The 21,466-nt window shown below is 36.0% G+C and overlaps 1 protein-coding gene across 12 annotated transcripts in view; it reads left to right on the top strand.

Annotated features, from left to right (window-relative positions):
• The window catches only part of MAGI2 (membrane associated guanylate kinase, WW and PDZ domain containing 2), an 817,299-nt gene that overhangs the window by 271,993 nt on the left and 523,840 nt on the right, over positions 1 to 21,466 (top strand). For all 12 annotated transcript variants that reach the window (XM_080581211.1, XM_080581210.1, XM_080581215.1 and 9 more), the window contains one exon: positions 171 to 287. Coding sequence is in view for 11 of the 12 variants with exons in the window: in XM_080581210.1 (XP_080437336.1) it covers positions 171 to 287 (117 nt within the window). In the remaining variant the exon portion in view is untranslated. The remainder of the gene's footprint in view (positions 1 to 170; positions 288 to 21,466) is intronic.

The raw sequence follows: 21,466 nt of genomic DNA on the forward strand, positions 1-21,466 counted from the left end.
AATAATATTATACCAACTACATGCCTTAACTAGAGAACTTTGTGCTTCTGTCATCTGTCTTGACAGAAACATGAAGGAAAATGAGGCACCAAGACTTTACAAGTGATTCATTGGTTCTTTCAAAGCAATATACTTTTAAATCATCTTTTCATTTTTCTTTTCCTTGACAGGAGGCATCGTTGATAAGGACCTTCGTCACTACCTCAATTTACGGTTCCAGAAAGGTTCGGTGGACCATGAGCTCCAGCAGATCATAAGAGACAATCTCTACCTCCGCACGGTGCCATGTGAGTATGGTGGAGATGAACAAGTGTGTTTTCTTAGTGGCAACAGACTGTCTGAATTAATGCTGCTGAGGCCATTTGCTGAGAGGTGGACTGTAGATGAAGCAGTCTCCCTGTAAATAGATTAATGGCTTGGTTCGTGTCTTCTGTGCTATCGCTGTGGAACTGAACAGTCTAATTCTGAATTAATTTCTGAATCTGCATGGTGTTTTCAAAGTTGGAGCTCTCATAAACTGTGGCTGTAGAAGAATAATCTTTTTCTTCTGCAGTTTTAGAAAGCACAAATTTAAAGAAAAAAACACTTTTCTGGGCTGGTTAAATTGATGTCCAACAGAGAGAGTTTGATCTGCATCGTATTTCACCATAATACTTTACTGAATAGTACTGTGGGGTTTAGAATGCAAAAAGGCAACAGAAGAAACTTGTAAAGTAGGAAATGTTGTAGTTTAAGTGCAGCAGGCATGGCAATGAAAGTTCAGAATGTGCATATGTGTTAGTTCTGTTGTTGTGTGAGTGAGTGGTATCTATAAAATGTTCTGAAACTTCTAGTATCATTTTATAGCTATTGAAAGTTTTCACCTATTTCTGCAGTAGACATGAAATTAAGCAGACTAATATAAGCCATGTCAGGCCATCAGAGCCATGCCTTTCAGAACAGATCTTCTTGATGGACGGATGATGTATCATTTGTGTTGGAATGAAGTTCTGGTATTCTTCCCTCATAAAACAGTTGCTTGGTAGACAAAAATAAAATAAAATAAAAATGGTGCTTCTGTTGAAAGCAGACCTTTTCTGGCAAAGAAAAGGAGCGCCGTTGAATTTGCATGCAACTTCACAACATACTTTTGAATGCTACATTCTTTCATTACATTAAAGAATGGAGCTTTAAAGTACCAAAAAAAGAGGCTCACTTCTGTTTTCTTCTGAAATCTGAAGACAGATAAATACAATGTCTTAATCTGAGGGGTTCCATTCATCCCTTATTAGAAAGGAATGTGGACAAAAAAATAAAGAATGATTACCTGTAGATTACCAGTACACAGAAAATCAGAAACACTGTATCTCTGTGACGTTTGTGGTGAATTAGGTTTGTCTGGAGGTGCTAGGAAACGTCAGACCTGAAATGCAGAGGCAAGTTCAAAGACGTTTTGAGATTAAATCCCACTTCTTAAGGTGCCTGGGTGTTCATTAGCATAAGAGTATACTTACTGTAGTCCCACCACACACTTCTTAATGCTGGAGATCCAGATTTAAACAAAGGAAAAACCAACAATATTACAAGTATTGCACATGAGTAACAGATACTGTGTATGGGCAGTAGGGCATGATAACTCTGTTTATTTCTTTGTTTATCTTAATCAAGGCAATAATAAAATGTTCTTATTGGTCAAGTGAAATACAGTACCAGCAGGAACAAATTTGTCGTTCAAACAGGAGCACTGCGACCACAAAAACCACAATTTGAAACCTATAAACACTCAAGACTACCTCTCCTTTCTGCTGTGATTTATTCATCTTCAGTGTCATCATATGTGGTTAGATTCTTGAGTCATTATCATATTACATTTTGAGCAGTTTTAAGAAAGAACCAGATTTTCAAAAATTTTAGAGTGACATGGATGACAGCTTCTGAATCATGAGGTAAGCAGGTATGTTCTTGGATGGAGTGGAAGAATCTTTTTGATAGGAGTGAAAGAACAAATAGAATCCAAGAACAAATGACATATTTTCTTTGAAATTTTCTTGAAAATCCTATAAAAACGGATGTATTCTGAGAAAAACAAATTAACAAAAGAAGACAGGGTGATCTATGGTTTGCTAAAGCAGCTTCTGTAATCAGGTGGGTGAAAAGGACACCCTCACACAGATTGTAACCCAGATTTCCCTTCAATCATAATTGAGAAGAATCTTTTTTTAATGCAATTTTATTCTGTCTCCAACATTCCTGTTTCGGAGGGAAAATGATCAAAACTCTGTTCTTTTTTTTTTTTTTTTTTCCCATATAAATTAACTAATTTTTGAATTGTGAACTTACTTTCCAAAGGTGCTGGTATTCAAAATTTTGTGCTTTAGGAAGTCTTTGTTTTTTGGCAGTCCTTTGTTTTGGAAGCTCTCAACATAGGCTGACAGTAATGGTTCTGAACACTGTACTTAACAACTGGTAGGGAGATTTCTCGAGCATGCAGCAGTAATATTTAAGTGACTATAACATTGCCCCCAAGTTCACTGAATAATGAGGAGACTAACCACATGCTCATTACAAATCTTGCATCAAATGTTGACACAGCAAAAGCAGCATTCAGTTGGTCAAATTCTTGTGCAGAAAAATATAGAGAGAGCCAACTGCAGATAATGTAGCCTTTATTTCCAATGACAAGGTTGTAACATAAACAAAACAAATCTGAAAAATAGGTGACAACCTTTTCCCTTTAAAAACACACCTACAATCTTTCCTCAGTTATTGAGGTACAGTTGCCAGTGAAACCAGACGAATGTTTGTAAGAGAGTCCTTGACCTTAAGTTTTTACTGTTCTTTGCTTTTTGTTAAGATTGACAGCACTGGACCTAGCAATGCGGTGGGCATGACCACTGATTGCTCAGCCATAGCCTTTCCAGGTCAGACTAAGATATCTTTCACTTACGTAAAATGAATAAGTGTTTTCTGTGAAACTAGGAAGCAGAGAACCAAATCCATACACATTTTAAATCAAGATAAGCCAAATGTAGTTAGATCAGGTAAAATGGTATTTACTGGATAAGAATTTGAATTTTAAATTATATTTTACCCTGTGTGCATCAAAGGGTGGATGGGCAAGGAATGCAAGATATGAGGATAATGGATCAGTTCTGCCCTCTGGAACTGGCCCCTATGGATGGGATGAACTGCTTGGTTTTGTGTTCCCTGCATTTGCCTATTTTTAGTACTGTGGTGCTGCTTTCTACAAAATTAGAAATGACCATGTAACCCTAAGAGTCAAATACTGCCTTCCATAAGTGGCTGCAGTTCACAGTGTCATATGAAATTGATTTTCACTGCATTGTCAACAGGAATTACACACATATATCCCAGGGCAGAACGTGCGATTGTATTTGCAGCAGTTGAGATGCAGCTGTTAACTAGCTCTGTCCCCAGAGCTGTGTGACAGCAGTAATGAAACTGATACATAAACAAGAAAATGAAGAAAAAGTTCCGTTAATTTGAAGCTGAGTTAGAAAAGCAACAAAGCTTTCAAGAGGCAAGGTCAAGAAACTGAAACTTTTTTAAAGATACAGTATGACAAATAATATACAAGGAAATATGTACTCTTTAGAAGACAGACAGTGGTCTTCTGTCAAGGTACAGCACTTGTTTTAATTCAAGCAGGAGGACTGGACTTCTGATGTTGAGAAACCAAAAATACAGATGAGAAGTATGCTGACGATCTCAGAGGAAAGCAAAAGAAAATAAAAGGCAGTTCTAGGAGAAAGAAGAGTTCAGAGTTCCCTATATCCAGAAAACCTGACTGAAGTTTGTCTCATGCATTTTCTTTTCCCCTTTCAGTTGTATGGGTTTTAAGCACAGGTTTCATACCCTAAATTTATTCATAAGTGTTTTAGGGGCACTGACCACTGAGCACTGACCATTGATCTACAATACAGAGAAATATTCATGGTAAGATGTGGTAGTTGTTAAATACAAGCAGGCAATATTTGAATTTCTGTGCACATTTCACTAAGAGAAAGGGCACAAAACACATCTAGTACTGTGAGTGTTACAGGCAGACAACAATTTAGTCATGCTGAACCTTGTGCTTGGTAGTACTGTAATTAAACTGCAGTTGTTATGTCAGCAAGCACCTTTCTAGTCTTACTGAAAGAAGAGGACTCAAATTTCATGTCATAACAAGAATGAAACTTTGAGGATAATATGTGACAGGAAAGCAGTTTCGGTAGTGACCATCATGGTCATTCCTGTCTCCTTTGATATGTCCTTGCAAGAAATTGCAAATTTCACTTTCTTAAGAGCTTGCAAAATAGCGGATCTGTGGTTGAAAATAGTCTGTATGCTTCCCTCCCAGACAGGGAATATGAAATGATAGTGGAAGTCATTCTGATTAAACAGCGCTGTAAAAAGTCAAACAATGACAAGCTGATTCGTAGAAGTAAAAAAATCATCTATTAATTTGAAGAGATTACCACTGATATATCCTCTGGGATATAACATCAGAACAACAGTAGTAATTGGAGTTGCTCAAATGAAATGCTCTATCCCACTGCACTGATTTACACCAGTGGCGGTTGCAGCCCAGAAGTTGGGCCACGTTTCAGAAGCGATAACGTGAAATTAAAAAAAGAAAAAAGGAGGGGAGGGAGGGGGATGGGGATGAAGATATTTCCTTCCTAGTGATTATGTTTAGAAAAACAACAGTGATGAAAATTTGAGAGAACTTGGTGTGCGGTGCTGGCTTATTGCACTGGATAACAGTATTACTATTAGCACAGCAGTCTTGTAGGGAGGATGGATTATTTTAAAAAATTGTCAGCTATGTAGGAAGAAAGGCTCAGTTTGTGACTCAGCCACATTCTGCAAGTGAGTGACCATGGGCAAGAAATATAGTCATTATGTGCTGCAGTTCTCCACATATGAAATAGTGATAATAATTCTTTCCTTTGCTTAGTCTGCCTATTGGCATTATGATTGCTCTCTGTTAGGTGAATATGGGCAACTCACTGAACTGCAAATTTGGAATCTATGAACACTTAATAATATCCATCCTTTCTCCTGTGATTTCTTATTTTTATCTATCTTCTGTATATAATTAGATTCTTAGGTCATTATTATATTACATTGTGAATGACTTTAAATAAGAGCCACATTTTCAAACATGATTTTGTTCTATTCTATTCTAATGTAATCTAGTCTATGTATAAATACATTTAACCTACATGCTGAAGTATTGTCTGTGTACTGTTTAAATGTTATACATTACAAAGCTCTTCTGTTTATTGTCTAGTCCGCTTCCCAGAAGATAAAGTGTATGCAGTGAAATATTTTGTTTTGGCTGGACTTGCTTTTGTTTGTCATATATGGGAAAGGTAGTGTCATTAGTGTTTTTGTTTGTTTGTTTTGTTTTGTTTTTTTGAGATACTGAAGCCAATAAAATCTGTTTCTACTTGGAACAGAAAGTGCTGCAGGGTGGTAAGGACACAGCCTCGGGGGAATTCACTCCACACTTTCAACCTTTGAGAAAGCTTCTTCTCCACAACAATCAGTGTTTTCCCCTCTGGCAGAGAGGTTCATTGCATTAGGAGGCTGTAGTCATTCATAGTCTTCTTCATGGGTAGAAATCAGAAGAAGTAAGGAACCTCTGGGTTTGTATGTACTACAGTATGCTGAAGCTTTCCTCCCCTGCCCCTCTTCCCTGGCACTGGACCTCATAGGTGTTATCATAGAACATTAATTTGAATTACTTCTAATGCTTTTTGATTTTATGTGAGTTACTATAGAAAGGAGCTAACAATAACGGGTAAATATTGAAGGAAATCCCAATTAAATACCAGGGTTTTCATCTGAATTTTCTGATTTCAGAGCAGATGGAGGAGTGGAACAAGTGAAGTGGGCAACAAACACATATTGGGTGAGGGAACACACAACTCAGGAGCTGTGTTTGTAGTTCTGCTGCTCTAAATAAGGATGTGAGCTATATTCGACTAATCTATATTGATCTTTCAAATTCCGTTTTTAAAATACTTTGTCTGTCTTCTAAAACGTATATAGCCAAGAACAAAGGGGAATGTGTGAAACAGACTTGCTGGTGTTTTTGTATATTTCCTTATAAGTTACTTCAGTGTCAAAAGTATCTTTCAAGATTGGAAAATCAGCGCACAGCTTTGTTCTAAAAATAAATAAATAAATAAATAAATAAATAAATAAATAAATAAATTAGGAAGTCCAGATATCATCTGTTAAAAGATCTGCTACTTTGACGTCATGTGGATCTATTCTTAGGATAAAATAACCTGTGCTTAGCACACCAGACTGACAAGAAATGCCCACATGACTGGAAATAACAGTACCTAACTTTAATGACTACTTTATTCTTTCAGACAAGTGTTAGCTATTGCTTAGTCTTGACTTTGATGGCTCAGAATAGAGCATTGCAGAGCTCTAGGGAAATGTTCTTATTGTTGTGTATCTACCGGAACACACTGCCAAGGTGTATTTAAAGCAGAATCATTGGCATATTCAGCCTTTTTTGTATCTCAAGCAAAATTAAACCAAATCAGGTAATTACATGAGACGAGGGCCTCACTGTGCTATATGAAGCACAGCCATGGGTACCAGATGATTATGAAGAGGTCACTGCTTCAAATAACTGACAGCCTAAATAGAGGAGGCAAAGAACAGTAGACAGATACACCCACAGCACAGACAATGCCTGAATTGACTTCCACAAGATGGAGCATTAGTTAAACCCCATGGACCTTCCTTTCTTTTCCACTACTACATGTAACATCTTTCCCAATTACCACCTGGAAATGCACAAAGTACACTGACCTGTTTCTCTAAAGACACGGGCAATGTATGGTTATAAGTGATTGACTTATGTGTCATGTTTTGACTTTTCTGTGTGAATTTATTGGTGGTGGTTTTGTCTGTTTCAGAGCAGATGTTGTACTACAACAGCACTGCACTTACCTTGCGGCCAGCAGGCATGAAGCATTGCTCTGGCTTAGAGTGTGTTCAGGCTGTGGGCACTGCATTGTCATCAGTGGGAAGGATTGTTAGAAAAGAGCCCCACCCCCCTGCCCCCCCCAATATAAATAGTGAATTATGATTTTATCTTAATTAAGATCTAGTGTAAACAGATGCCCAAACTTTATCTACAAATTGCATGGTTGATTGAAAACACTGAACTTTTTGTTAGTCATGAGAGATAAAACACACATCATTTTTGTCACCTTTGCTCGGGAGTTTCGCAGTTCCACTTATTGAAGAAAGCAACTCTCAGCTATTCAGTGGCTCATTCATCTGTTTTAAATACTCGCCTTAAAACAAGAGATATCCATATATATATATATGTATGAGGAGGAGATGGAATGTGTCAGATGTAAGTGTAGTATGAAGTGAAATAAGATATAATAAAATAATGAGCAGTAATTGTGTACTGATTAAGATATACAGTTTGAATGTCCCATAAAAGTTTCTGTGAAGACATTAGGATATTTGCATTGGCAGTACAGTTACAACAGCTTATGTTTCTCAGAGTTATTTGCACCCACATCACATCTGTAGGAAAATGACTGCTAATTCTGCCCTTCACTCCCATTCTTTCCATCCTTTCATACCCTCATTTTTTCTTCCTTAAACAGCATACTTTTCTCTCCCATTTTAAAAATAAAACCATCCAAAATCAGTAACTTTTGTATACCTCAGTGCCAATACAAATTATTTGTATAACAGGTAACCTGATGCGCTGTCAACTAAGGAGTTGATAAAAATACCACAGAAGTCACTAGAAGATTTTGCAGTGATTTCAAAGAAAACAAGAAAACAAGTTCTGAAACTGGAAAACCTGACCATTTTAAAGCAGTTTTCCTACAAAAGAATACCGTACATCTTCCTCAAGTGGTGTTAACCAGCATAGGATTTAAATACTAATGTTTCTGGCAAGCAGCTCAGGTTGCTAATCATATTTGTATGTAATTATTTATTTTATATAACAGATATAAAACATGTTGAATACCAGATGAGAAGTTTAGTTACAGTATTTGTGCTGATTGCCCCAAAGAATCCATTTTTATTTTTGAAGAGCCTATCTAGTGTTGCAAAATGAATTCTCCAATTCACATGATACAAAGGGATGAAGGATAGTGACAGTTTTAAAGGAATTTTGATGATAGCACTAATCTTATTGATTATTTGAGAACTAGAGGGAAACTAGAAAGGCTATAGCATAAATCTGACAAAGTACGTTGTCCCTATGGAACAAGAAAAATAAATAATAGAAGAGTTCACAATTAACTTATTTTGTGAGTACAAGTCATAGCTCTTGAATCGTGTAAAGCAGCCTGAAGTATGGGCAGTCTAGATAGAGACTATACCTAGGACAGTAGTCTTTGCCAGCCTGAAGATGGCCTGAAGAACTATTAGTGACCATTTTCCTGAAATACCAAAACTGTTTGAAATTATGAGAATTCCTATTAGGATTTTTAAAAATCATAGTATTATTGAACATTAGCTACCCTAGCATTTCTAACTTTTTTTTTCTTTTTTTTTTTATCTACTTGATATTAAAAGATTTTAAAATATATCCTCTAGATACATCTGGTTTACATTTTCATGCCTCCGTCTGCAGTCAAAAAGATCAAAATATTATTTTTATTTTCCAAGAGAAGTTGAAGTACTTTATATAAAGGCAGAAGCACGTACCAGCTTTTACAAGTTTTGTGGTGAAGCAAGGGTAATGCTGCTCATTGGAGAACATTAGAAATTTTTGGATTGAAGTTGCTTTGAAGAGGTTCTTCAGTTTGGAACTCACATCTACATTGCAATAATTAGATTATATAAATGAGACTATTTTAAAGGTTTTTTGAATCTTTGAGATTTTTGTCATGCCTTTATAGAACAATGTACCACTCGTATTTTCTTGGTCTTATGAAAAAAGAAATAATTGCAAGCATTCCGTGCACAGTAAGCCAAGGTCAATATACTAGTGTCTCTAGCAGTACCATGTTTTAGGTACAAAAATATTGTGGCTAGAATAAAGCCTTCTGAGGAAGAAAGAAATAGTGAAGATTGAAGAGGTGTTTTTTAACATCTGAAGAGTAAATAAAGCTTTGGTTTCAACTCTGGGCATGAGATTAATTTGTAATTTATTAGTGGAAAATGGTTATGAGGAAAACTCTTCCCTGCAAGTATTTTTCTTTTTATTTCACTTTACCCCGAGGGTACAACTGTCCTGTTTTTGTCCCATGCTGGTTTGAAACAACTTCATCTTTTTCATGTATCTCCATATTTTGATTCCATCCAATGTACTTTTCTTTTTCCAGTCTATTACTGTTATTAACACATCAACCTCTTTACTAGCTATCAATCTAATAAGGATTATTCAAAGCATTCTGTCAAGTTTATTTCAGTGATACTGAATAGGGAAATGTTCTTACTGTGGAGATGGCAGAAATACATTTTGGTTAAAAAAAATAATAATAATAATAATAAAAAATAAGAGATTCCAGATTGTATTTCAAAAGTATCCCTGAAAGCAATTATATGGATTTAAATGAAAAACAGTCTTATAATTTCAGCTTTAAATTTCTTGTCTTGAAATTTTAAAATGTTGGTATGAACATTTAAATATAAAAGGTTGTTGAAAGCAATGTGTTTTCCAGTTATAGAGATCTATATTATTAAATTTCATAACAATAAATTATGTGATTTTTTTATGAATGTATTTCATTTGTATTTTGTGGAAAGTAATCATTAATACCAGCAACATATTTATAAGATATTTCCCAATTGTTCACGAAAATAGTAGATCACTTTATATGTAGGAAAGACTGAAATTTACTCTAGGTGGCTGATGGATTAATTTCTACTCGTGTTCTAGTGGCATTTTGCTGTGACAAAATGCACTCCAGCACACATTTCAAGTCATCTGTATTTTCTGATTCCTATTTTTGGTTTTGATTGACTGACAAGCTTTCTTCTTCAACTCATCTTGATACTGGTATGAGATCTTCAACTCATCTTAGTACTTACTTGACTGGATTCTTGACCTGTCTTTTGGCATTTTTTAATCATATAGAAGCATAAAACATCAGTTATCTTCAAACTTTAATTATAAAAAAAACCCGTCCCTTTAGCAAAAAGAGAATTCCTCTTTTTTTGTTGTTTTTTATTCTATTTTATTATTATTTTTTTTATCTGCAGAAGAAGTTGTAGAGAACTTTCTGGAAAACATGATCACAGGTGTGTCAGGAATCACACACAGAGCTCTGTCCTGTTATGGTTTACTTACTTCATGGGCTACTAGCCCATCAGTTAATGACCTTCAGTTCTTTGAAAATTTTTAACCACAGTGGCATTCAATATGGCAATTTGGCAAAATTTTTTTTTTCAGAAGCTGTTTTTATGTAAGATCTCCTGTTAGCAGTAGCAGCATCTGTAAAAATCTCTTGTTACTTTAGAGTTGGCCTATTCTGCATTGGACCCATGACTTTGAGAGGTCCTTCCAACTTCAACCATTCTTTGATATAATAGTCATCATTAAAAGCCTCTACATCAAATCCTCACTGATTCTGAGCCTGTGCAAGTTCTATTTGCTTCCATAACTGTGGAAAGTTATCAGCACTGCATCAGTGGATACTGGTGCAGCAGCTGTCTTCCCTTCACTTTTTTGGAAAACACATGCAGTGAAGAGTGAGGGCTCTGTCTTTTCTTTCTGTCCATGAAAATCCTCTGTAATTCTCTGTGTAGCTCTTCTGTTTTGTGTAGTCTTGTATAATAAAAAAGCATTTTCTCTTTTGCCCTGACAGGGAGGGAAAAAGAGGCTATAAGGACACATCCCTGTACAGTGTTGTTATAGAGCTCTTGACATTCTCAGTTAACAGTTGCAATATACACAAGTTAGCACAACTTGGTTCAAGGCCCCTCAATCTGCCATCATCATGCAGCTTCTCCTGGTTGTCCCGTGTTTTGCTCATTTCTAGCTAATGAGACCCATCTGGCTGCATACATTTTTCCTGTCTGAATAGAGACAATTTATTTGCAAAAGATGGTAAAATCATTTCATGTATATGAATAGAAGAAATTGAAATTGTTATCGGCAGACTGGGGCTTCTCCAGTTATTTTGTAGCTTTTGGCAAAGAATTAATACTACACTAAAGCACTTTGTTATCCCAGGTCTGTGGAGTGTACATGTTTTATCATTCGTCATTAAACACATGTACTTATATATTGGCAACATCAGTATCTAATCATGTGTGAGTTAGCACATCAAATTCCTGTAGTAGCCATCACTACCAAAAATACCACTGTGAAGAAGCTAATATAGTTGCAGCTAAAACAACATCTTCACAGTATTTACAGCTTATGGAGCTATATGAGCTTTCATGGGTCTGAACAGAGTGAAATAGGATGTAGCTGCTTAAATGTCTAAAACTGCCACTGGTGCCTAAGCCATCGTTCTTATTCATACTCCAGTTACTTTACATTTCATAGCAATAAAGGACCTCAAGGTTAGATCCACAGAGGGACATAGATAGGTTTAAGTAGGTTTTTGGTACTTGTCTAGATTTGTGATCATTAAAATCCATGCTCTTTTGTCATCTAGCTTTATGGAGAGAGAAAATTCATAGCGGCTTACATTTTTGTTGATACAAGTTCTTGTGCACCTGAAACATTGGTCTGGGCAGTCACATCAATATCCTATCTCATGTCAGGATTTATTCTGTGAAGGCAAATGCTCAAGTCCACCAAGGGGTACATTTTATAGGTGTTCATGTAAAATGAACCAGACACTGTACAAAAGCACAGAAGTCATTGCTTTTGTTTGAAAACATACGTGGTGGAGAGAGGAGGCAAACACCTCACATTGTTGACTCTGTGTTACTAAACTTTGGCAGACTCTCTGCTCCCCAGGCTGGTGTTTTGGTGTTTGACTCCAAGCCTCCATCCACTGGGCAGAAAAAAGAAGGAAAAGAAGCTTTTAACTTGTGTCTGTAAGTTTTACACAGGTTGGAGAAGTTGGCTTACACCAAAGCTAATGCTTAGGTGATAGAGCATTGTAGTTTTATTCTATATCATAGACATGGCTCCTCCCCAAATATATCTCAGATTATATGTCTTCTAGATAATCTGTACAGCTACATTCTCAAGCATAGGATAAATAATAATAATAATAATAATAATAATAATAATAATAATAAATAAAATTCTCCCTCTTTCTTTCCAAGTCCTGTGAGAACATGGTGAAATGTACAGCTGAGTGAGTCATTCTACTCTTCAGGTTTTCATTCAAGGAGTGTTTGAGATAATATAGGGTTTCCTATTGTTTACCAAGGTCTTTGGGACAGGATTTTTCCTCTGCCTTTTGTAGAATGAGGTTGACTATAATTTTAATCTATAATGGCTATATTATTTTAGTCTTCATCTTTCTGTGTACTTCAAAAATAATCATAATTTCCTACAATGCTTCAAAACTTGCCCTGGGATCATAAGTCACTTTTATCTACAAGACAAGTGCCTCTGTACTTGTTTTGTGATTTGGGCACAAACTCACCACTATCTAAATACACATTTAAAATTGTACTGACTCAGAAACATCATAATTAGAGCCAGAAACAATTTAGTAATCTGGGTTTTAAAGCTGTCACAAAATAGTTATCGTTCTGTTTTTGTACTTTATAATGCCATGTCCTGGAAGAGAGCGATGAATTTCGGAGAAAATTCTTGCTTTCATCATCTTTACAAAAAGAGAGCTTTTAATTACTCCTGTTCTTTCCTGTCATTATCCTCAATTTGCATCTCCCAATTCTGAAATGTCTGGTAGGATTTTGTAGAGATTATTACTTTTCAGACTTTTCAGAATCAGATATAAGTTTATTTCTGGCCTGAAATAGAGCAGCTCTGTCCAAACAGGAGAAAGAAAGGCTAGCATATCTGAGAGATTCAGCAGTGACCATAATTCCACTAGTCTCCATTTGTTCCAGAAGATATTTGAAGTCTACAAGGGACTGTGTTTCTAAGAGCCTTTTTTTTTTTTTGCCTCCTATGTTGAGAAAATATCCAAGCTCTATTCTTTAAATAATTTATTTCTGTAAAGTAGTTCCTATTTTATTGAAATTCTTTTAAAAGTTCTGAAAAAGCAGTACAGCCTAAAAGAAAAGAGAAGGCTTCTGCAAGATGCAATTATACTGTCTCTTTTTGTCCCTCTTTTATTAAGTGTGGAAGACTCAAGCAACAATAATAAACATAAGAAAATGTTAGTTCTTGTATAATCCTCCATTAGCATCATAAAAGAAAATTCTGAATAAAGATTAAAGGTTTGTTTTTTAAAATAAAAGGTTACAGATTTATGTTCTCTCTTCTACGAAAGAAGGAACCTTAAAAGAAGAGGAGTGTAAAGGAAAATGGAAAAGATAAAGTAGAAGGGTTTATTATAAAAACAAATTTTTTTACTTCTTGAGCCTCATGTTTTTTTGTCCATCAAACAGTGGAATGACCTGAAAGGTAGACATGTCATGGGGGGAAATGAAGTACAGCTTTGTCCTTTTTCCTTTAGCACAGTACAGACCTTGGAAGTGACATTGTAATTTTTCAGTAAGGGCTTCATGCAGTGAGCAGTGTGCACATAGACCAACTCTTCATAAACTACGGCAATGATATATCTTCTTTTGGTAACTTTAGGTCAAGTGAATATAATAATGACTTTATTTAAAGATTCTACCTGAAATTCTAGAAATAAGGTTACAATATTTTGTATAGAAGTAACAATCATTACAGTGCTGCCTTTCAAGGTCATGGATAAAGCTCTGTAAAAAAGGTGTTAAACATTCATGTATAGCTATCTCACTTTCATGTTTAAAAAGCAAACCTGCCCTTACAAATTCTTTACATCTCATTAGTCACTGAAACCTTCTAATGGTATTTTTCATTGAGCTTGAAAACATAGACGGGTTGGTGAGGGCATGCATTTAAATGCATTGCAGTCAAAGGCCAGATCCTGTTCTTGTAGAAAGGCAAAGTCTTCATGACTTGGGTAAGAACTACCTGAGGCTCACAGCATTCCTGTTGTCATTTAAGGCACATTTTGACATGGACTGTAATGTGAAGTACCATAACTGGTCTTTTACTCTGCTTTTGAAATGTCTGTGCTCATAAACAGTTACCAGAAACTAGACAAAAGCTGATTTTTAAGAGAGAATTTTTGAAGAGATAGTAAGCTTTATGCAAAAACTCTCTGTTATTCTCCCATTGCGCAAGCTGGGGTATAGCCATATAGCTGGTCTCTAGGTACACAGCACAGGCAGACCACAAGGCATCTGTCTGTGAAGACATTTGGATGGTGGAGGGAGTGTGTAGGTTTATCAGAAGATAAATTTGTACATGATTGTGTGTTTTATTGAAAATCTTCTACATTTTTTTAATACTCAATCTGAAAAATTGATAATTGTTTTAAACTGAGGATCACCAGGATATACTGTGCATTCATTTAAAAAACAAACAAACAAACAAACAAACAAAAAAACACTAAAAAGGCAGAATATTTTGTGGTCCATTTCATGAAGCTTTTGCTGAAACAATTACTGTTTTGTTTCCTTCCTTCCCCCATGAATGATCTTAAAAGGAGGGTGAAATGCTACCACCATAATCTGTTATAGGCATCAGAAAAAAAAAAAAAAGAAAAAAAAAAAAGGAAAATTTACTTGTGTGGAGATTTTAGCCTATCAGGTAAGAACATAAATGAAGTTACGTAGGAAATGTACAGAGGAACAGTCATAACTTGGAGTGGTTTTTACTGCTCAAGTAAAATATTGTCATGAACTTTCATTGAGTTGAAGTGGGAATTAATTTAGTTCTCTATGTCCCTGGTTGAATTTTATTAAATTACTAGAGGCCTTAACTTTCTCTGTCTTGTAAAATAACACACCACTTCCACAGACAATATAGCAATGTTTATAGCAGCTTAATTTTCTTTCATTAAGAGATTCCATGTAGCACCTCTAAAGATATGATCTGCAGAACACTAACAATCCTTCAAAGTTAAAGCTTAAACAGATCAATGTGGTGAGGTCCATTAAACTTAAAGCACAAAGCACTCCTTGCAGCTGGCCAGAAGAACTAATAAAGGTTTAAGAGTTGTATAGAAATAAGAAAATCATGAGTAGTTATGAAAACCAAATTCTCAACCTGATTTTCCAGAAATCAAATAAATGGTTTCTAGATTTTCTGAGGTACCTATCACCCCATTGTACACAAGCGCCCTAGCAAGTACCCTTAGCTCATGCAAGGGACCTGAGGAGCTGTACAGGAGGATCTGCAGTGCTCTGATGCTGCTGCATCATTCCACTCCACATTCTTCTGTTTTATCATCACAGCACAAGGTTGAAAATCTCTTTTTTTTGTTTTCATTGTAGGTGTTAAATATATGCTTGTAGAAAGTGCTTCTAATTCAGTGCTGTAACAACACAGAAGGAGGAGAGAAAGAGAATTTGCTAGGGAGAGAAAGGAATATTTAAAATGGGTTGCTTTTGATTTTGTTTCATACTATGTGTGTACGGCATTTTGCAGAGCTGCCCTGCTCCCTGTAAGTTGTGTACCGTCCCCTTTCAGACAGTATTGTGCAGAAATGCAGCTTGTGACAAGCAGAGAAATGTGTGTCTCCATACAATACTCTATGCACTGCTGTAGTCTCTCCCTTAACACCCTAAATGTCCTTTGGTACCCTAAAGGAATGCTGCAGAAGATGCTCATGTGGAGTTCCTGGAACCACTGACAGAACAATTTCCTTGGCCAGTACAGGCTGACCAGAAGCAACAGTGCACAGTCCTACCCCTTTCAAAGCAATGTCTGTGCCTGTGCTAGAAAAGACACCTAGGAATGAATAGACAGTAGTGACCCTGAAGACTGATGGCAAGGGATTTCTTTCCCTTCAACTTCACTTATAAAAACATACGAGATAGTTAAATGTTCCATTAGATTTGTTTCCACTGCTCTATGGATCTCTCACAGAAGTGTACTTCCAAGCTTACTTTCCAATGACACGTGCTGCCAAGCTTGAGATGAGAAAACTGATTCTGTATGATATAGCCCAATTTTCACTTCTGGGAGCTGAAGAATATTGCATTAACTTGGCAAATATTATTCAACAGCTGTTATATTAAGACAACCGTAGTACTTTTAAAATACATCTCTTAGCACATATATAAGTTATTTTATTTTGTTTTAGTCTGTGTAGTGTTATTTAAAAGATTGGGAGTCAGTGTTTGGGTTATTTTCTCATTATCCTTGGTTAGATTCATGATTCTGGCCAGCTGCTGTGTTAAATTTGGGCTATATACTGCTCATCTCTCTGTGTCCATAACAAGCTTGAGAAGAGGACAACAGCGACAGTCCTATAACATGGGAGGCTCTAGCAGTGAAGAGTTCAGCCTCACCTTCCCTATCCAGCCCCCATATGAGTTCTGAAATAGAGAAGGGGCAAGAAGAGTAGAGCTTATCAGAGGATACTCTGAAGGTATGGCCTCACTCATCAGAGCCATAAATAAATGTGTGTTCATTCTCTGCAAGCAGCAGGAGCATAAATATCATTTTGCTAAAAATTTGGTCTTGTTTTCCTTCCACAGAGGCTAGGATTTGCTTTTCTATATTTCATTCTATCCATGAATATAGTAGTGCCGCAGCATTGTTGTTTATTGTATATAATGCTGCTATTGTGTAATGTTCATACAGAACACTTGAATATTGGCCTAGGATTCTGCAAGATATTTCAGATGAACAATGCCATAAAACTAAAAATACTTGTTGTTAGAGCTGTTTGGTGCTTTGAGGAATAAGCCTGTTTTACATAAATGCATAGAAAAGGAGTTGGCAAGTAAAGAAGCTACTTTTTAACTTATTTTTCTTTTCAGTTTCATCTATTTTTCTTTTTTTTTTCTCCTTTATTGTATTATGCAAATAAAAATTCAGTGCATGACAGCTAAAGCATAATGCACCACGCTATTTCTTTCAAAAAAAAAAAAAAGGCTAAACTTCTTATTTATCCACTGGTATTTAAATCTACATAAATGTCACATTAGGCATAATATATGTTGTTGCATATTCGTGCTGCCTGCAGTTACTGTATTCATACATGTAGAGAAAACACTATGCCCTCATGGAATGCTCATATGAAGGGATCTATCCTTGGTGATCCACACATACAGCCTGTGAAATGAGGGTCTAAAGTCTGGACTCACAAGGACTTTGGCAAAACAGGAGACCTGAGAGATATCAAATGCTGTAACATACTGATTTAGTTGCCAATTTAGATCTGCAGCTAGAACTATTTTCATCCTCTTTTTGAACTTATTCTGTACTCTGAATTTTAAGTTTGTACTCTTAAGTGTTTCCATTATTCTAAATATATACCAGCAACCAATTGTCAGCTGATGTCAATCAATATAATTTTGTTACTGTTGGGGAGCTGTGGAGATTAACACTGTCTCAAGCTTTAACCTTGTTCTTATAGCCAGGAAACATTGAGTTCCATTTCCAAATGAATACAGAATGCTAACAGCTCCCTTGATTTCACTGATATGGATTGGCACAAACAGCTTTAATCATTGCTGAGCTAAATATGTTCCTGAAATATCAAAATAATTAAATTGGTAGTTTTGCAGCATTTTTCTATAGAGAATTGTAAACTGCTTTGTTCTCCAGAACTACAAAAGAAATTAGGTAAAAATATAATCGTAGAGTTGTAAAAGGTTGCAAATGTGAAAAGCAGTAGCTTTATTGTCTTCTTTAAATAATATACTGTTACCATCAATTCAACAGTGAAAAAAAAAAAACACTCAAGTTTAAATTAAGAGAACAGTATTTGTGTATTTATTTTTATGTTTTTGAAAAAATTACTTTTGCAGTTTAATTTTTCAACAGAAGCTTAGTGAAGTGCTGATTGTCATAATTACTGCCTGGGAACGTACTCATTTTCCAAGGTCATTTCTGTCACTTTCCCTATTTTTTTTTCTTAAATCATACCTGTGAAAATAAATGTCATGTTGTAGTTTAAACACAATTATAAGCAATAACATGCCTGGTTGAAGCTTTGACAGAGGATCTACCTACTCTTCCCGTTACAAAATTGGCGCAAGAATATACTTCAGAGCTAAGTCCAGATGAACCAATCTCAATTAAAAACATGGTGAAAAGCTGCAATTTTGTATCTTCTCATTTTCATGAATGTGATTTTGATTGGGACTATTTTATGCTGGATATGCATCTGTGAATAGAGACAGAGTAATAGGACCATGTCTAGGACTGTTCGCATAGGCATAAGGTGTTCATTGCCTTGAAGGAAAGAAGAAAACAGTAGAAAAAGGAAAAACAGAAAAGAAGGAAAGGAGAGAGTACATTTTTATGACAAGAGAAAGAAGATTGTATTGTAGCTTATGATTCTTCTGAAGAAATCAGTGTTAAACCAAGATGTTTTGAGGATCAAACTATTCAATTCAACTCCTTTCACTGATGATTTTTAGACTAAGAATGACTTTGATAGAGGAGGAATTCAAGCTCTTCCAGAGATTTCACAACAGCACAAGTAGGGCTGAAAGAAACAGTTTTGAGTGAGCCAGGGCAACAGTTTGGTAAGGAAGAGCTAACTAGGGTCAGAGGCTCAGAGGCATGGTTAGAGTGAATGGAAAAAGATGGAAAAGTTTTCAGGGATGAATGATGAGATGATGGAAAGGATATCCACTACTGGGATTTGATCATCTTCTGAGAACTGCATAAACATCCTTTTGATCAGTGGAAACACGGAATTCTAATTTTAAGAATAAAGAGGACAGGAGAGGTAGAAAATATATTACTGCATGGATGTTAGAGTCAGCACAATGAATGTGACAGATCATGAAGTGCAGGTGAGAAAAGTGGGATGAGCAGTCCAAGGAGGATGGCTAATGGAATTGGCCTGCAACTTGTCTGTGGATGACAGCAACAAGCAAACAGGGGGAGGAGGGAAGATGACACTGAATCATAGAATCATAGAACCATTAAGGTTGGAAAAGACCTCCAAGATCATCTTGTCCAACCATCCTCTTACTACCAATGACACGTACGGAAGGATCAGAATGAGTAGGGCAGAGACAAGGACAAAGACTTCAAAATAGAAAGAGCAGAGAAGGCAGCTGCCCAAACATTTTTGGGTATGTGGCATGAGTTTCCTCTGGAATGTTTGGCTGGATGTAAACTAATGCAGTAGTCTGGGAGGTTGCAGCAGTAGTGTAGGACTCAGCCAGAGTAAGTTACCATCTTCTTCTGGCATACGAGTATGGTGCCATATGAACTTCGATAAGCAGATTCTTGTTCAGACTACAGACAGGTTAGATTTGTGCACTCATTTATGTAGATTTTCTGCATGGGAGCTGAGATTTAGAGGAAGGTGAGACAAATCTGTGGGGGCTTGTGATCATGGATTCAGAGATGGCAGAAGAGTGAATGGAGGAGGTGAACATAAGGATCTGAATGATAAATGAGAAAAAGAGGTTTTGATTTTTACAAGACTGATTGAAGTGGCAATCCTGTGGGGAAAATACAGGACAGGATCATTAAAAATTGCATTGTAATAGAAATACAAGAGAAGATGAATTAAAACAACTGCTAAACTAAGACATTTTCTAATTAATACAGTTCTTCTGTCATAACTTACAGAGTACTGATAATCATAAAAGATTTTTTTTTTTCTGGAAGAAACAACATTAAATATATATATATTTTATATATATATATATATATGTATCGCTTTCTTCCTGTTTATGGTGCTAGCAACACTAAACAATAACCTGGAAAAAAAATCAAACTCATTTTAATATAAAGTGTCTATGACACACAGGAAATGTGAACACTGAAACAATTTTGTAGTAGAAAACCCACTATCACCTAAAGCATTAAAACCAAAAATTTTTAAAAAGTCCTATCAGGGAGGCTTTCTGCACATAAATTTACATTTTTTTTTTCAAATATCTCATATTAATTTTTTTTATGCAAAATTCTGATGTTGCTAGAGGAAAGGACAATAATAAAATGTGTGTTGGCATCTACAGCCAATAGGCTGAAATATTACAGAAAACAAAGGTAAAGAAAGATTCTGAAAAAACAGAACCTCGTTTAGAGCATGTCTAGCTCAGTGGTCATAAAAGTGAGATTATGTTGTTTATTTATAGTATTTGTGTAAAGCTTATGTGAGTCATGAAATAATTAATAACATGTGAGGCAATTAGTTTGTCATCTTTGTGCCAAACAGGCATTCATGTACCAGCTGGGTAAGCCAGTAACATTCTATAGAAAACCCCAGTGAAGATATGGTAAAGAAAAGAACAATCATTATTATTTTCTGCTGCCAATTAATGTAGATTGTGCTTTTGTCATCTCAAACATTTCTCTATGGTTTCTGGAAAATGAAGCATTTGAAATGCATTGTGGGTACTGGGAAAGTTCAAAAATACATTGCAATGATATGCTTTTTAAAATGAGGAACATTTCTGTCTAAATGATAGAGGGAACTGTGCTTTCAAGGAGTTTTCTCCACAGGGTAGCATTTCACAGTGCTCTGTACCCCAAAATTTCCATGGATCTCTGGAAATTTTGAGGTCCAGACTAGACCTCTTTACAGTCTGAAGTGCTTAGACATGGCCTGGTTTAATATGCCCCATATAAGGAAACAGGAATATGTCCAAAATCCAGAGGAAGGAATAGAAAGGGAACTTCGGAGATGTTCCTTGGCAATATCCCAGACATACGTGTCAACTGATGCCACTTTATGAGAATTGGCAATGATAAGGACAAATTCAGCAAAAAAGTTTTATAGCAAGATGGTAGAAGGGATTTAGCTGTCATTGATATTTATATTCTTTATTTAAAAGAAAGTGTGTGTGGGAGGGGGAGGAACTGGAATTAAAATATTGAGTCTTAGAAGAAATATGATATAATGTAAATGTCCACATCAATTTTTAGAATTTGGAAACAGATATTCAATACTGTGTATTTTCAATCATCAGAATGTTTTTGATGAAACACTTGCAGTAAGGGAGAAACTTATACACTTCTTTATAGAGGAAATAGGAAAAGTCTATATTTCCTTACATATATATATATACCCCTGTATTTAAATTAGAGAGACTTGGATTTGATGGGTGGACCACTTGGTAGGTAAAGATTTGGCTGGATGGTAGCACTCAAAGAGTTGTGGTCAATGGTCCAGGTGGAAATCAGTAAAGAGTGGTGTTCCTCAAGGGACAGTATTGGGACCAGCACTCTTTAACATCTTTGTTGACGGCATGGACAGTGGGATTGAGTGCACCCTCAGCAATGACACCAAGCTGTAAAATGACACCAAGCTGTATGATGTGGTTGACGCAGAGGAGGGAAGGGATGCCATCCAGAGGGACCTGGACAGACTTGACAGGTGGGCCTGTGTGAACCTCATGAGGTTCAACAAGG

Source organism: Anser brachyrhynchus (assembly GCF_964034855.1).
Source record: "Anser brachyrhynchus genome assembly, chromosome: 1".
In the NCBI taxonomy this organism is placed as follows: domain Eukaryota; kingdom Metazoa; phylum Chordata; class Aves; order Anseriformes; family Anatidae; genus Anser; species Anser brachyrhynchus.